Here is a 17,083-nt window from a genome sequence, read left to right on the forward strand (position 1 = left end):
GATGCACAACACAAGCATGTAAAGGTATCCAAATGCAGCTATTTTTACACCCAACAGAAAAAAAAACCCAACACCCAGTCAGTGTTTAGAATCATTCTTCTTTTTGCAGCAAACTCAGCTGATACCGACTTCAGTCTTCGCTGCCAGGAACTCATTTCCTCTCTCTTCCTCTGCCTCACTGTCCAACTCTCCATCTGTCTCCTCGCCTCCCTCCCTCCCTCCCTTCATCTCTTCTATTGTTGCCATCTCTTGTTTGCTTTGCATGGATTTTGACTGCAGCCAAGGGGCAATTTTGCATGTAGCACCGAGTTCACATACAAACACACACGTGCAGAGCGAGTAGGAAAAGAAAAAAAAGCCTTTAGACGATTTGTTTATCAAATGTGCTGTCAAATCACCTCAGTCATTTCACATCAGGGCACATTTTCCAGCCTCGGGCTACCCAAAAGAAGGGAGTTTAGCACGATGTAATTTCAACAACTTTCCCGCCTGCATATCATCAAAATTCCACATATAGATCATTATAAATGCGACTGTACAGACATTATTTCATCCTAATTGTAAATTCGTGTTATCAATGTTGGCGTCAGGGATTTGCGAGTAGACAAGTAATAAAATATTGACCAAGGAACACATAAATGTTGCAGAAAAATGCCTCTCTGTAAAACATCTCACTAAAACATTTCTGGGGATTTCAGAACCACTTTCCTGAATAATTTATAGAAATTTCACGAACAATAACCACTGAGAGAAAACATGCATTATACATGTCAGCTTTTATTGACTGTTCAGTCTGTGAGTGCTTGGTACTCAGTATGCGTATTAATTTGTGTGATATTGTCTCTGTGTGTTTTGGTCGTGACCTCTCAGAGACACGCCGTTTATCCCAGTTAACAATCAGAAACCTGTGAAATTCTGCTTTTCTGTTGCGTGCTCGTTATCAGTTTACTCCAGGGTCAGATCTAGAGCTGTCACTTCTTCGGACTTCTTGTTGTTTTTAAAGCCATCAAATGCACTGTCTGCAATTAATCTGATCTCCTTCTCCCTGATCTCTCCTCCGTTTTAGTTTCATGTCAGTCACCATGATTCAATTAATCTCCTTGTAAAAAATAAAGAAAAAAAAAACTCCACACTTATTTTCACCCACTTCAACTGTCACTGTCCAATTTTATCCATTTCTGTTGTCCCTTTGCCTATTCTGATTCCTGTAATCGCCCGGTCACTCCACCCCTCATTGCACTCTCTGCCTCTAAATGTCAGTTTGTCTTCTGCCTGGTCGCTCTGACCCATATACTGGGGAGGTTCTCCTAAATGCATCTGACTATCCCCACATCATCTAAACTTTTAACTTTTTCTGCAAGTAGAAAATACAGGACTCAAGATGAGCAATTTTAAAGAATCAACTGTGCAACTCTTTACTTTGTTACACTCCTTTGATTATATAATTAATGAGTGATATCATTTGCTTGTAAATTAATCTGATTTCCCATTTTCTCTCTTTCAGTCAGGAGCTGTGCACCAAGATGGCAGCCGAAAGTCTTGCTGAGCTCCGTGATTGGCTCTTTCTGCTCCTCCTGGTCCTCACCTTATTGGCTGAGGTGTTGGAACTGGCGGCAGCAGCAATTGCCATGGAGACGGGCGAGGGAGATGAGGGCATTGTTTGTCCCTTAGTGTGCCGCTGTGATGAGGGCTTTGTCTACTGCAACGACCGTGGCCTGAGTATAATTCCTCCACTACCGTTAACAGCTGCCATCCTCTACTTGCAGAGCAACCGACTGAGTAACGCTGGGTTGCCCCCATCACTGGAGCGCAGCACTTCCATACGAGTGATTTACCTGTATGCCAACCAGTTGGATGAATTCCCTATACACCTCCCACTTTCTTTAAAGGAGCTACATTTGCAGGATAATAATATACGAACGTTACCGCGATCAGCTCTGGCAAAGTTACCTTTACTAGAACGTTTGCACCTGGATGATAACTCTATATCCACAGTTAGCATCCAGGAGCGAGCTTTCTCTGGGACTCCACGGCTTCGACTGCTATTTCTGTCTCGGAATCACCTGTCGAGCATCCCTGCAGGCCTCCCAGCATCATTAGAAGAACTACGACTGGACGACAACAGAATCAGCACCATCCCCACTCATGCCTTCCGTGGGCTCTCCTCCCTGCGACGCTTGGTCCTGGATGGCAACTTGTTGGCTAACACACGCATCGCAGATGACACCTTTTCACGTTTATCCAACCTGACGGAGCTGTCGTTGGTCAGGAATGCTCTGCAGTCTCCACCAGTCAACCTGCCTTCAACTCACCTTATTCGACTTCATTTACAAGACAACGGAATGACCCACATACCGAGGGGGGCTCTGGACGGGATGCGGCACCTTCAGAGGCTCGACCTTTCAGGGAACAATCTGACCAGCATTCCTCGAGGACTTCTGAGAGACACAGAAAGCCTGGAGCTGCTGCTGCTCCGAGGAAACCCCTGGTACTGTGGCTGCAACCTTCGCTGGCTCCACGCCTGGCTGCACGGACGGGGTTCAGCAGTGACAGTCAGAGGTCTCACCTGTCAGGGGCCGGAGCCGGTGAGGGGCCAGACACTCAAAGACCTAACATCGCTGATGGATCAGTGTGAAGGCCCTCCTGCTGGTCCCAGTACTGGGGCAGGGGTGAACCCAGCAGAGAAAGATGGAGTAGGTGAAGACGGTGTTGGAGGGGGCCAAGCTTTGGCCCCTGGTAGCACCACCACTACCTCTCTGTTGGTCCCCACACAAGGCTCCCTGTTCACTCTGCGAGCCAAGCGGCCTGAGCTCGTTATGCCTCTGCCTCCTGGAGAAGGTGGACAGGTATCTGGAGAGGCCTTAGAGCTGACTGTAAAGCCTCTCTCCTCGGACAGTGTACTGGTGAGTTGGCTGTGCCCGCAGGCAGCACCCTCCTTCCGCCTTTCGTGGCTGAGGTTGGGTAGCAGTGTAGCGCTTGGTTCAATAACAGAGACTTTGGTTCCTGGAGAGAGAAGGCAGTATCTCCTTACCCAGCTCACCCCACGTTCCCATTACCTCATCTGCCTGCTGCCACTGCGACAGGAGACTACTTTTGGGGGCTCTAGTATGGGTTCATCCCGTATTGGCAGCATGGACATGGACAATAAAGACTCGGCTCCGGCCTGCGCTCAGATAGAGACTGGAGAGGCTTTGGTCAGCTCCGGAGGGGAGGGTTCAGAGAAAGAGGGACAGGACTCGGAGCTCACAGCCTTGCCACTGGCTGGGATTATAGGGGGTGCCACAGCATTGGTAAGCCTGCTGTTAATCTTTGGAATCTTTTGCTGGTATGGACAGAGAGCAGGTTACATGTCAGGGGACACAGGCTCATACAACAGGGGCCGGGGTGGAAAACATTACGATGACTATGTAGAGTCAGGCACCAAGAAAGACACTTCCATCTTAGAGATTAGGGCCCCTCCTGCAGGGTTTCAGATGACAGCTATGGCCCATCAGCCCCTGCAGCCTAAACTGGAGGATGTCACCTACATCCACACCATTTTCCCCTCTTCCTCCTCTTCCTCCCAAGCTAACGGGACCTACCGGAGCAGCCATGGAGCTGGCAGCCTGAATGGCACCATCCTCAGCCAAACCAGCCACCATCATGTCACTTATGGTACCAACCGTGGTTACAGAGAGGGTGGCATCCCTGACATAGATTATGCTTACACGTGATGATAGAGGGACACACTCCCTGAGCCACGAGAGCTCCGCTGGCTAGTGGTCACGCTGTCCTTGGTTTCCAAAGTACCCTCTGTGCCTCTGCTGGTTCAATTCTGATTGGTTTGCTTTGTAGAGAAGACTGATTTGAGCTATGATGATTGGACAATGCTACTGAGTGAGAACAGTCCTATTTCTACTACTGTATACTACATAATACAGTAGGACCTTCTTTCAGTGCTACTTATAGTTATAAATGGTTACGTTTTCTCTTTTGGATATCTCAGTGTCTTTCAAACCTACTATTCTTCTCTGCTCATGATAATACACAGTAACTTATTTGAGGTTGATATACTAGGCTTAGCTGATTTAGCAGGAGATATATTTATAATATGAGGAAAAGGCACTTGATGTGTATAGAGATAGCGCTCGTATCTTCCTACCAACTGTAAGCTCTGTGCTGTATAGATAAAAGGAGTAACAGAAGGAGAAATCAATGGCTGTTATAACCCACGGATGACAATGCATCATGGCTGACATGAAAAGATGTGTTCCTAGCCCCCTCCTTTTTAATATTTCCTTCTCTTCACCTCCTTTTCTGTTTTTTTGGCCGAGGCACTTTTCCTTTTATTTCTCTCGTGTCTTTTGTGGTGCTGTGAGCAGAGGACGACTTTGTTCTCGCCAAGGGAGCTGACAGCAGTGATAACACTTCTGACAGAGATGGGATACACAAACCACAGCATGGGAAGACTAATGAGTGGGAGAAAGAGAGAAAGTGCAGAGGGGGTGACGGATGGATGGGTGGATGGATGGAGGAAGAGAACATAAAAGAAGACAAGGGTAGACTGAGAGGGGTGCTGTTTAGGGGATGTAGTCGCTGAGAGAGGTGTGTTTGCTGAAGGCGGAGAGGGAGTACAGAGAAGAAAGAAATGGGAGCCAAGTTTAAAAAAGGGTGTGTGACCAATACAGCAGCAGGAGACAAAAAAGGACAAAAGGAAAGGATGACAGGGGATAAGAGGGCTGACAAGTGGAATAATGTGACATCATCATCTATAAACAGATGAAGTTTTGCCCAAAATGTACCCACGGCACTCAACAAATGTCTAAGTGATAACAGACTGCATGCTTCCTTCAACGATTGTTTTGAGTTGCCTGTGATTTTTGTAAGTCAAAAGATTTGTTAAATAGTACAAGAAAGAAAGAAAGCCAAGGCTAGACAATCAAAAGGTAAAATGATTGCCAGGACCACAGGACAAATGACGATAGCTTCAGAACAGCTATTAAAAACTTAATCTCAGAGTTGAGCAGAGGAACTGCATGAACCCCATTTTCATTGTGGTCTGGTCTCATTATTAAATTATCTTTGCAAATGAAGGGAAAGAAACTCATACATCTTGTAATAGTAGCCCATTTATCTTCTACAGGCTGGCTAAATCTTCAAAAATAAGTTTGAGCAGCTGTTCATTTTTGGGAGGAAGTTGGTGTACTTACTCTTTCCTGAGTCTCATCCATAACAATATGTGTGTTCAAGTTTCTTAAAAAAGCTATTTGTTTCTGTTTATTATTAGTACTTGGGGAAAATAAAGTAAAGACAGATATGAAAATAAAATGATCCATCATAGTAAACGTGATTGTGATATTCATGTGTTGATATAGTGATTGGATAACTGATTATACATCAATTTAAAAACAGGAAAGTGTATTTCTGGATGTCTCAGTCAATTACACACAAGACAAACTGTATATTTCATGGCAATGTTCCAATATTTTATCCAAACCGAAAGAAATCTGAGATAATACAGCCACAGGTACAGTTGGTTCCACGGTGTAAAGGGTTTGGTGTTCCATCGCTCAAGTTTTTCTTTTAAGAAACGATGCCAAACATGTCTTCGTTTCGTTTACTCGTGAGTTTTTCTTGCCATTTTTAGTTTCATTATGTAGTAAAATGAAAATTTTCCCCATTTTTCCACTGTCAGTTGAGAAAAGAGGCAGTTCAAAGACACTGCTGTTGGCTTTGGTTTTCTGTGATAATTTCCCACTATTTTTAGGGACCAAATAACGAATCAATTAAATGAAATCGACAATGGAGTTGCAGCCTCACAAATTCCTATCGTTCTATTGTCATCATCTCAACAAAACAAGTCACTTTATCTTGTTTTAAAGTGAATTTAAAGTAGAAAGTAAAACTTACTTGATAATGGTTAAATTATCTAACTTAATCTGTTAAAGTCTTGGCAGTGACGCATATTTGTGTACTCAGGTCGTCCAGTTTTAAGGCCTTAGCACAGCATACACGCAGTCCTGTTTACAGGGATAGCAGCCCGACCGCAACACTGTGCATTTCAACACAAACACGGCCACAGGAAGGCGGCACCTTCTCTCTGACTTCCTCTAATCGACCCAACTAATAAACCATTAATGGAGGAGGAACTTCAGCGGAATATCATTAAACAGCCAGAGTTTAAAAGAGGAAGAGGAGAAGGCAGAGAGGAAACAATAAAGAGTGAGGATGTAGAGCGGACATTTAGATAGAGCCTTTAAGTGTTGAAACCCATTCTTTCTTTCTTTCTTTCTTTCTTTCTTTCTTTCTTTCTTTCAGGAGCTCTCTTCCACTTTTCCAGCCTGTGTTACTGTGTGCCAGTCATAATGGAGGAGCTTTTTAGTTTCTTTATGTCTGTATTTATTTTGGAGTTGTTTTCCAGTTTTTTAAGAGCAGTGAAGCTACCGTTCATTCTGTGTAGAAATCCTTTTCCTTTAAAAGTCTCATCCTCAGATGTGATAATGAAAACACTCTTATGTATAAACATGAAAATGGGTGCATAATGCTGTTCCATTTATTGGTCTGTCGTCTTTTTTTCTACACAGATGAATAAAGACTTGTAAAAGGAAAAAGCAGTGTTGTGTGTTTTTCTTTGTGCGTTGGGGTCCATCAAAGCGGCGACAAAAGCAGAAGATCTCAAATAATACGCAGGGGTGGCTTAAGAAAACGAGAATCAGTGCGAGGCTCAGATGATTAATATGATTCATGACGAGACGGAGCAGACCTTATTAAATCACACACACTCAATGAATACATCAGCTTCTATATGATTCAATTTGGAGGAATCAGCCATCCCAAAGCAGACGCATGTGTTTATTTGGTGAGAAGTTTGTGCAGTTTCTGTGTTTTATGTTTCACATAAGTGTGTGTGCGTGTGTGTGTGTGTGGTTGTTATGCAGATGTGTCTGTGCTGCTGCGTTTGAAAACATGCGTCTCTTTCTCAGTGAGTGCTAATGCTTGTGTAAGCATGGATCAATATAACGAACGCGGGAGTGCATAAGTGTCCATCTCTGAGTGAGTGCGTGCGATAGGCGTTTGTGAAGAAATATACTGTAACGCCGACTGAGAGAGTTTGTTGCAGTGTGTCGTTTGACAAAACGAAAGACAGCTGACCTCAAAAGACAAACCAAAAGATGTGTGATTATTTATCCGTCTGTGCCAACAAGCACTGTACCGTAAATGTGACGCCGCTGCGTCTTCGCCGCTGTGCTATTAACAACAAAGTCCCGGGTTCTCTCCAGTCATTACGAAAGCCTTCCCCTGTCGAAGTCCATTATCCAGCATCAAGCCCTCCATTTTAATTGTTCTAACTTTCATCACACCAAACGAAAAGATGTGTACTCAGACAAGCGCATATGCCTAATGATATGCCTTTTCAAATTCATTCCCGCACTGTATCCAATGGGATCAAAGGGGAAGCTTACATCTACAAGCACATCAGAGAAATAAATATGTTAAAGATGTTATGGCTTGTGCACACAAGCCAAACAGTGATGTATCACGTTTTAATTCCTTTAGATTCTCAATATGTGGCCTCTATTTCTTTAACAAATGTGCCCACTGATGTGCAATAAAATGGTTGGTTGCATTTTAAACTCTGTGCTCAGTATTTCCTCCACCACAGCTTTGTTAAGGATGATTTAAGGCCGAGCCGCAACGTAAAAGCACCTTCCAGTGTTTGCATGCATTAGAGGCTTATTTAGTCAAAGGTCAGTGTATTCCTCAGAATGCAGAGTTTGGCATACTGAACCGAACGTTTGGCTACAGTCGTCTTTGCATGGATAGTTTGGATGCAAATGTTCCTACAAATTGCTGGCATCATTCAGACATTTCTGCAAGAGTGATGATACGTTCGCATCTCCCTTCAGACAGCAGATTGAAATCGCAGTCAAGGGCAAAGCGGAGAAAAACATAAACAAATGTAAAATATGAGCTGGTGCCAAAAAAAAAAAAAAAAAAAAAAAAGAAACTCGGTAAAAACATCAACGCTAGAACATTAAGTCAGAAGGTGTCAACAAATTCAAAGCACTCCGAATGTTGGTGTATAATTCCAAAAAAAAAAAAAAAAAAAAAAAAAAAAAAAACTTGTCGATATCAGCAATGCAGTTTGATGAGCTTTTTATTTTCATGCCTGAAGAGTCCCAATGCCTTTTGTTTTGCCTCTTGCTTGCAGTCATTTTGGCCACTGACTCAAAACAGCACTTCCGTCTACTAAATGAGTTTTTTTTTTTTTTTTCCCTTTACTCAAAACCTTTTTTCCACTGGCAGGAATACATTTACAAACTTAAATCCTCATCACGGCTGCAAATCCAACTAAAGAGACACTTGTGAATTTTAAGTAACGTTCCAACATTGTTTTTGTCGTACAGACGCTTGTATACACTTGAATTCACGGGCGGGGGGAGCTGGTGATCCCAACAGACCATGGCCAAGCCAGAAATCTCACACTGACATGTGTCATCTTACACAAACACACCACAAGTAGCCTGTGAAGTACCTTGGAGGAATAAATTTAACAACGGCAACAACAAAAAACATTAAGCTGTGGTGGTCGTCTGTGGCAGTGAGTGGAAAGCACATCAGTGGAAAAAACAAGACTAAGACTTAGACAGCCTCTGGGGCATTTAGACAACACAAACTGTATGAATTAGGCTGTCTATAAGCGAGAGACACTTCAGTGCCACCACAGAACCCCCCTAGTGAGAAACAAGACATAACAAATCTTCTGAGAAAAGTTCTGGCACAACCAAATTGCCCTTGTACTGCAACTGTCCTCGGTTCAGCTTCCCAGACGCGTGCGTTTGATCTTTTAGTTTAGCTTAATTATAAGCCCGTGGACTGCGGCATATTCTGTAACCTTGCTCGTAGGGAGAAAGCCTCTGAAATGCAACTGAAGGCATTTACCACCTTAAGTAGTCTTTGTGAAGCTTGCCTTGTTGTCAGACTTGCATTGCGTGAAACACAAATGGGCCTCCTTTCCTTGTACTGTACGATAAATCATCAGGGATTCAGTTACATCTCCAGGCTACATGAGCAATCTGTGAAGAGAAACAACTCTGGCGAAGGAGTGCTTCAGGCAGACGGCTCCTGCTGGATGTGCTCTTCCAAAACTCTCAGCCGTCACTCAAGTTCACCCCACCTCGCCTGGGCTACACTCTGGACCACACAGGACTTCAGCTCTTGTAGTTATGGCAACTTGTGATTTCTATGGAGGACTGCTTCTCAGCCTCTCTTCAGCAGAGGCAGACACATCTCAGCCAGAAAGATAAATGAATTCCAGGAGCACGGTAAATTATTCATAATTAAGTATGAAATGCCACACAGAGGATTGTGATCGTGCCAGAGGTCCAGCACTCACAATGTGCTGCCGAACTTTCTATTCTTTAAAAAGGTAACTGCCTGGTTCAAGGCTGCACAACTTAACGCTGAAATTCTTCAGCTAAATCCTGGAAAATAATACCGAAAAGTATAAACAGTGTACAGTCACGTGAAAAAAAAAAAAAACAGAGTACAGCCTCTGTTAGAAACATTATTAATAAGTAGAAAACATTCAAGAGAGATGATATTCCCAGGAGTGGATGTTCGCAGGTTCAGCCCAAGGTTCAGACTGTGCAATGTTCAGAGAAACTGAAAACAAAAAACCCCAACAAGAACTACATCTCAGACTCTACAGACTAGACTCTCTTTCAGATAGATAAGACCAAAGTGGAGATGTTCTGTCATAATGCACAGCACCTTTTTTGGCACAAACACCTCAGACCAACTGTCAAACACAGAAGTGGAGGGATGATGATTTGGGCTTGTTCTGCAGTCACAGGACCTGAGCACCTTGCTGTCACCATGAACTCCTCTGGACACCAAAGTATTCTAGAGTCAAATTTGAGGCCATCTGTTAGACAGCTAAAGCTTGGCTGAAAGTGGGTCATCAACAGGACAAAGATCCCAAACACAGCAGCAAACCTACAACAGAAAAATATCAAGGTGTTACAATGGTCCAGACCTCAACCTGACTGAAAGGCTGAGGTGGGACCGAGTGGGACAAAATTCCTGCATGATGTGAGAGACTGATGATATCACAAAACAATGACTTTAAGTTCTTGCTGCCAAAGATACTGCCAAACTACTGAATAATAAGGTGTCCTTAGTTTTTCCATAAACTGTATTTAAAATAATAATAGAGTGCATATTTAGTTTGTTGTTGTTCATCGAAGACTGTATTTACTTCATTTAAAGATGGGATTAAATGATTCTCTACTTTGTCCTGGTCAGTAAAACCTTGCAACGTGACAGTAACAGGTTAAAGTCTTGGGTTTAAACATGTTCTGAAAAATTGACTGGACTTCTAAAGCAAAATGTCATAAATACAACAATTGATGGGGGGGGAAAAAAAAAACAGATTAATCGATATTCCACCTTTCCACAGATGTTAATGTTTACTTTTTTGTGCTTCACTTCTGGCAGACATCACAGCTTGCAAACACTTTTTAAAACAGCTAAGGATCGTTTTTACTCTTAGATTACCTGTTTGAACCCACTCTCCTTGTACAATACATCCTTTTCCACCTCTGAGATATTTTTATGTCGTGTGGCACACAATGTTGGCAGCATTTTATCCCCTCAGATTTTCAATAACGCTCGGGTCAGGCACTGCCAGGGATGCTCCAAAAGCTCCTGCTTACATTTCTCTTAAGATATTTATGGTGGATTTTAATGTCTGCTCTGGATCAAAGCCCTGTTGTGGACACCAGCCTCTTTGCTACTTAACTTTCTTGAGCGACTTGCTCCCAGTATTTACTTCGTTACGCGCAGCTCCTTTTGCACATGCCATATCCTTTCGTTTTTCCTCACGAAGTTAATGAACATTAAAAAGGACATTAACATTTGAATACAGGGTTCCTCTTTGCTACAGGGATTGTTTGCATACAACTGTGCTTTACTAACCGACTGATCGGCCTGTCAGTCAGTCCAGCTCTAACCAGGACTGCCCGCTCCATTCGTGGACAATAGCAAAAACAGGATTTAAGTGGATAAATAGCTCCTATAAATAGTCTTGTCATTTCCTAAGCTTTGAAAATGGAGCGGAGTCGACAGCACGTGCATAAAGCAAGGTTTCACAATGACGCCTGATGGATCGCAATTACAAGATTGTAATTGTGTGAATTTTGTGCCGTGTGTACTCTCTGTACTGTCTGCATGTGCGTCTATGTAATTATGTGACAAAAGCATCATCGGTGATGAGGACATGCGCATATACAAAGAGAGTCTCTTACATTTGCTGGTGGGGTGAGAGGAAGAGGACTTGGGTATACATTAGAGCCCATTTTGGAGGCTACGGTTAGACATTACGTGTACTTAATTCACCAAGCTATTATTACAAAGATGAGAGAAAATTGAGGCTTAATGTCAGCCTGCATTGTACTTTATTATTCAAATAACACTGCCTACAATGAGGATAATCTTCTTACAATGTGTTTTTAATTTCCATGTCTAATTTGTTCTCATTCCATCTTGCGTAACTTAGTTCTAGTCAAAATTACTTTCATGGCTCATTTGGAGACACAGATTTATTCAAGTGTCAAAAGTTTAAATGAAAAACATCAATCATCAAAGGTGTACAAACAAAATATTCATCAGGTGATTGTGGTTTCTACCTCATGTGTTTTTTTTTTTTAATAACGTTTTATAAGCATTTGACCCGAGCAGCCGAGGAGGAGGTCAGAACGTTGAGTGTGCGGTTAGAATCTCAATGCCGCTCGTTTGGAAGTAAATCCAGTTTATTATTCCTGCCATTAAGACCTGGAAGTACAAACAAACTGTACTAAGGGGTGCATTAGGTGGAACAGCGCAGAAAGCTAAACAGCTCTGACAGATGGGCTGCAATAGATCTAGTTCTGCACATATTCATTCTGAAATTCACCTGACCTTTAAATGAAGTATTTGCTGAAATGTTCAGAAGCCTCTATGATGTTCGATTTTAAGATTCTTCGCTTTTTAAAACACAGCGTGGAAAGACAGCTCTTTACAACCTGTGATTTTCTCTATTGAATAATTCTATTCTTCACCATATGATCAATAACTCCCCACTGGTCTGCAGTCACAGTCCAGGTCTGAAGGTGGGCATCAGGCCTGTTTTATTCATGTTCCAACTCTGTAATAAGGTTTATCTCCGACTCTCAGGTCCTCATCTGTCGCCACACTTCATAACTGGATTTTCTTGATTGGTTAGATAAATACTCATTTAGTTCAACGATGTTGTGTTCTTGTTATCATCTTGTTATTTGTTTTAATAGAGGAGAGGTGAACGCTGCCCATCTTTACTTGTGACTGACTCTCTGTGATGCTCTTTTGATCCACAGTAATGTAACCGACCTGATGCCATTTAACATTATTAGTTCAAGAGTTAGTTTATTTTTCCTAGCATTGAACAGCTTCTCCAGAATTTTGCTGCCCTGCTTTTCCAAATGAGCTGTACCATTTAGACTTAAAATCAGCCCAAATCAGCAAATATTTAGAATAAATCAATAACATGTCTCAGTTGTACATAGACGTACATTATCAGTATTCTATATAATATCTTAATAACTTTGATTTAAATATGGGATTGAATCATTTGTGGATCATTGTTTTTGTTTAGATTTTACACGGCGTCCCTATTTCTTTTGGAAATACTACAACACCGTGTCATTAATCATGACAAAGCAATTCAAAGTGGGCTCTAATACTACATGTTTCAGATGCTCTGTATAACACTCCAACACTACAAATGCGAAAAATTACAATATGAAAAAGTTTCCTGTACGTACACACGCACGCACGCACACACACACACACACACACACACACACGCGCACACACACACGTGAAAACATTTAATTCTTTTGCAGTTCATTTCAGATTGGTAAATGTGTGTACGGCTCGCCTGATCATAAAGATGACATTTGAATTGAATAGAATAGAATGCCTTTATTACTATACAAAGTATAATAAGATTAAAAGCAGTGAGTTTAGACTTTTTGGGGGTTTTTTTCCGTTGTCAGCTTCACGCAAAAGTGTTTTTCTGAAAAGATGACAGAGTTACAGATCGCGTAATCTGTAACTTAATTTGTAATTATTTTGAGATAATTTTGAGAAGGAGAATCTCTTACGGCTTTTAAAATATCTAATTTGTTTGTGGCTTATTCTTAATTACACACATTTTGGTATAATTTTAATTTCCCTTTGCTTTCATCGTTATTTTGCACAAAGCCTTAAGGTACAGTAAGGCTTTCAGATTTCCCATTTTTTAAGGGAAATCTACTGTACCCATTACAGTAGATTTCCTACTGTAATCTACTGTACCCATTACAGTAGATTTCCTACTGTAATCTAGTGTACCCATTTTGTTATAACCAATCTGTACTTAATTTTTCTGTAAATGCTCTAATGAGCACTGTTGTCTCATAGCACGTTTCAAGCTTCCCATTTCCAGAAAAGTTCCTATGTTGTGTTAACAGACCAGATTAAAAAAAATTTAACTTTAAAGTTTTAGTCTTAAAATTTTTTTTAACTAGAATATGATGCCAGCTACACAGTAAAAAAAACGTTAGGAGACAGACACGATCGTGTTACCTAACCCTTACTTTTAATAAAACTTTATAACTGTTTTTGGAACAGAGGAGACCAACTATGACAGACTTGCAAGATTAATCTGTTTCTATTCTAGCTGAACAGTATGTTGACGTCTCATTCTCTTCTTCGTGATGCTCCAAACATTTCAACAGATAGACAGATGTGGACAGCAAGCACACACTTCACTGCATTATTTCCTTTCTACTCACATCTGAAGGCTTAAAACACATGAATAAATTACAGATTTATTTTTTGCTGCTTTTCAGAAAACCTCCCCACCTTTTCTGGAAATGAGGTTTGCATGTGGGGAGTTTGGCTTTCTCAAAATCCGATATCATCTTTATTTTTACCAGACAAAAGAAAAAAGAAAAACTGTGTTAATAGCTTCCCATTCAGCACGGTCGCCATTAGCAGATCAACCCCAAGTCGACTGGGAACCACAGTTCCACAAAACAAACATTTGAACGCAGCATTTGCCTTGTTGACAGAAGCTCTGATGGGCCAAAGTGCTGATGACCAAGCTGACTTCTTTTCTCTTTTACTCCCCAATTCACTTCATCTCCTTCCATCTCTCAATCAGGCTAATGAAGCTAGCACTTCTTCCAATCCTTCCTGCTTGCTAAAGTGGCGATTGATTGGAGGGGTGGGAAAGCTTTTAACAAGGGAGGGGTGGGAGAAAAATAATTAGCACGAATGAGCTTTTCTGCAAACTCCTTCATTTTGCCTTTTCTGTTTATTTACGGACCAAGACAACATTAAGGATTAACTCTCCAAGTGCATGTTAACTTCTTAATGTCAGGGTGTAAATCAACCTGAAGCTGTAAATCCCGCCCCAATTGTCTAATGCCAACGTCTTGCTCCTCTCGTGTCACAGCGCTGCGATGATGTCCAGCTGAATAGAGTGCAGTTCTAACAAACCAATGGTGAAGCTTTTCTTCCATCCTCCCACTCAAATTGAGACACAAACTGGTCATTGGAGCTTCCCGTGTAGACTGGAGGCACTGAACCTTGCAAACTCTAAATTTTCACTACACAGAGAGCATTAATGTCACTGCCCAAATGACCATTTGAGTGGTCTTTGTGACAATCGTACTTTAATTAACTCGGACAGATCTGGACTGGAAAAACTAGAGCAGCAGCACTGTCTAATTCACGCTCATAGTTCGCTGCAGGCTCCAAACTTCACCCATGGCAAAGACACGGATACACGAGGACAATGTGGAATAAACACAGCCTCGCTAAAATGCAGAAGAGCGTGAGACCAAGTGAAAATTTAACAGCCAGAAGCGTTGATGTTGATCAACCAGAAAAAGCCAAAATAAATTGCTACCAATCCATAGATAAAAAGTCTGTCACTATTTTTGTTTTTAAATGGACATGAAGAAAAAAAGACACTTATTTCACCATAGAAAATGAGCCACTTCAAGAGGATGTGCAAAAGCAATTTTCTATTCTTATTATATGGAGGATTTCAAGACAATTCTCAAACCAAATACAGAGAGTTCAAATATTAGCTCTCCACAGAAGGAATTATTACTTCACTGGGATCAAGGTAAAGTATGCATGTCTCCTTGGTGACAAGCTACTGAACCATCATTAAAGATTTAAGTCTGAATTAATACAAGCAGGTCTATAAAGAAACTTGTTTCATTCACACAGCTTCCATAAAATCTAGCTCTGACCGCAGAAGAAAGATATAGATTAATTAGGATAAAGACAAATGAAACGTGCCGACTTCAAGGTCTTCAGATGTGTTAGTCGGGGACTTCTGTGACTGTGAATCAAACTGGGCGACAGACCCAGTGGTTCTGCACTATACCTTAAACTCATCCTAAAGCATTTCCTTAATTCAATACTTACAAAACAAAAAGAAAACTATATAAAAGAAAAAAAAACACAAAACTTTTACCGTTTAAATCGCTGCACGTCTGCACGCAAAATAACAAAATCTTACTGGTAACAAACTTTAAATTGGAACGTTTTCCTGCTTTTCTTTGCCTCAAGTGATAACATTTCTTTTCTGGTTTAAAAACAGTTTGAGCATTTTTCTTTATGTCACGGCATCGACACGTTTCCAACACGTGCTTCATTATTTTCCCATTTAGCCTTCTGACTGCCATGGCCTCGAATTCCCATCAGTCACCTGAGGACTCATTCATAAAACAGCATGCATGCATATATAAGACCACATCTCAGTATGAACGGTCAATGTAAAGCACTTCATAAAATATTCGGTGCCCTAGAAATAAACCTGCTGATCAGTGTTGTATTTTTCCACGATGACACCTATGAAGCCTATGATGGACTCAAACTACAGGGACAAGAGACGGTCGGTGTACAAAAGAATAAAAACTTAAATCAAACGAGATGTCTTCAAAGTCTAAAGCTAAATTCTCAATAACAAACAACTGGTGGAGCAAGGAACCAAACACACAAGACTAAATGAACAACGAACCCTGGGATGTAAACACACTGGGATGAGAAAAAAATGAAGAGAATGTACAAAGCAATCCGAAAACTAGAACCAGCAGAAGAGCAACACAGGAAGGACTCGGTACACGAAAACCCCAAATTCAAAAGAAAAACAAATACAACAAAAAAATCCACCGACCATGACCACAATAATCAAGACGAAGCCCTGTAGTCGTGACCGTGCATCCATTGTGCAGCATTTTACTGTAACGGGCGGACAGCTTGGCACCTTTCCGTAATGACAGCAAGTATCAGTGACATCACAACCCTGAGTGATCTTTTTGAAAATATAATGTTCATAGATGAACTAAATGTATCTATTTACACATGTGCAGTTAAACTGCGTCACGGTTAGAGCTCGCTGGCTTGGTTTTCTCCACTCTGCTGATTTACACAGTCAGTACGTGCAAGATGTGGCAGGCGAATGCGCCAGCCAGCGGGGCGTCTCCGCAGCTTTTATGTGCACGCTCCCCAACTGACTGTGAGAGGCAGTAACTTCAGCCCATCCGTCCATCGGTGGTGAGACTGCACAGACAAAATACTGAGCAGGATCTGACTTCACAGAAGCCTCGTCTTTATTTTTTTTTTTTTTTATCTTCAAATGGTAATTAGTTCTGTCTCAGTAGCACAAGCAAAAACATCACCACCGGCTTCAGTGTTTGTGATAAAGTGAATCTGCAAATATCGTGGTCAGGCTTCTGTTCACCAGATCAACGTCTATACTGCTTAACGTTTAAACATACGGGTCAGAATTTCTAAACACGTGTAAACCCCCCTCCCTCTAATTTTGTTGTTGGAGATCCCAACTTTTGAACAGGAAGTGGCGTATGTCTCTTTCAGGCCTCGTTTTGTGCGTTGGTACAGGTTATAAATGAGGCTTCAGATCTTTATCTGCCGATAACTCTGGGAATTTATTGGCCTTTCCGTCTCGGCAATCTGTTCATCCAGCTGCTTGCTTATTGTGACAAATTGCCACCGTCTTTAC

At 41.6% G+C, this 17,083-nt stretch overlaps 2 protein-coding genes across 4 annotated transcripts in view; one reads left to right on the plus strand and one right to left on the minus strand.

The window, feature by feature from the left end:
• flrt1b (fibronectin leucine rich transmembrane protein 1b) overlaps positions 1–4,496 on the plus strand; it is a 36,564-nt gene extending 32,068 nt beyond the window's left edge. For both annotated transcript variants that reach the window (XM_075481570.1, XM_075481569.1), the window contains exon 3: positions 1,505–4,496. In XM_075481570.1, the coding sequence (XP_075337685.1) occupies positions 1,524–3,713 (2,190 nt within the window). In that variant the 5' untranslated portion in view covers positions 1,505–1,523 and the 3' untranslated portion in view covers positions 3,714–4,496. The remainder of the gene's footprint in view (positions 1–1,504) is intronic.
• Positions 1–17,083, minus strand: part of macrod1 (mono-ADP ribosylhydrolase 1) — a 125,885-nt gene that overhangs the window by 97,470 nt on the left and 11,332 nt on the right. The gene's annotated exons all lie outside the window — the stretch shown is intronic.

Source organism: Odontesthes bonariensis, chromosome 13, assembly GCF_027942865.1.
Source record: "Odontesthes bonariensis isolate fOdoBon6 chromosome 13, fOdoBon6.hap1, whole genome shotgun sequence".
NCBI classification, from domain to species: Eukaryota; Metazoa; Chordata; class Actinopteri; order Atheriniformes; family Atherinopsidae; genus Odontesthes; species Odontesthes bonariensis.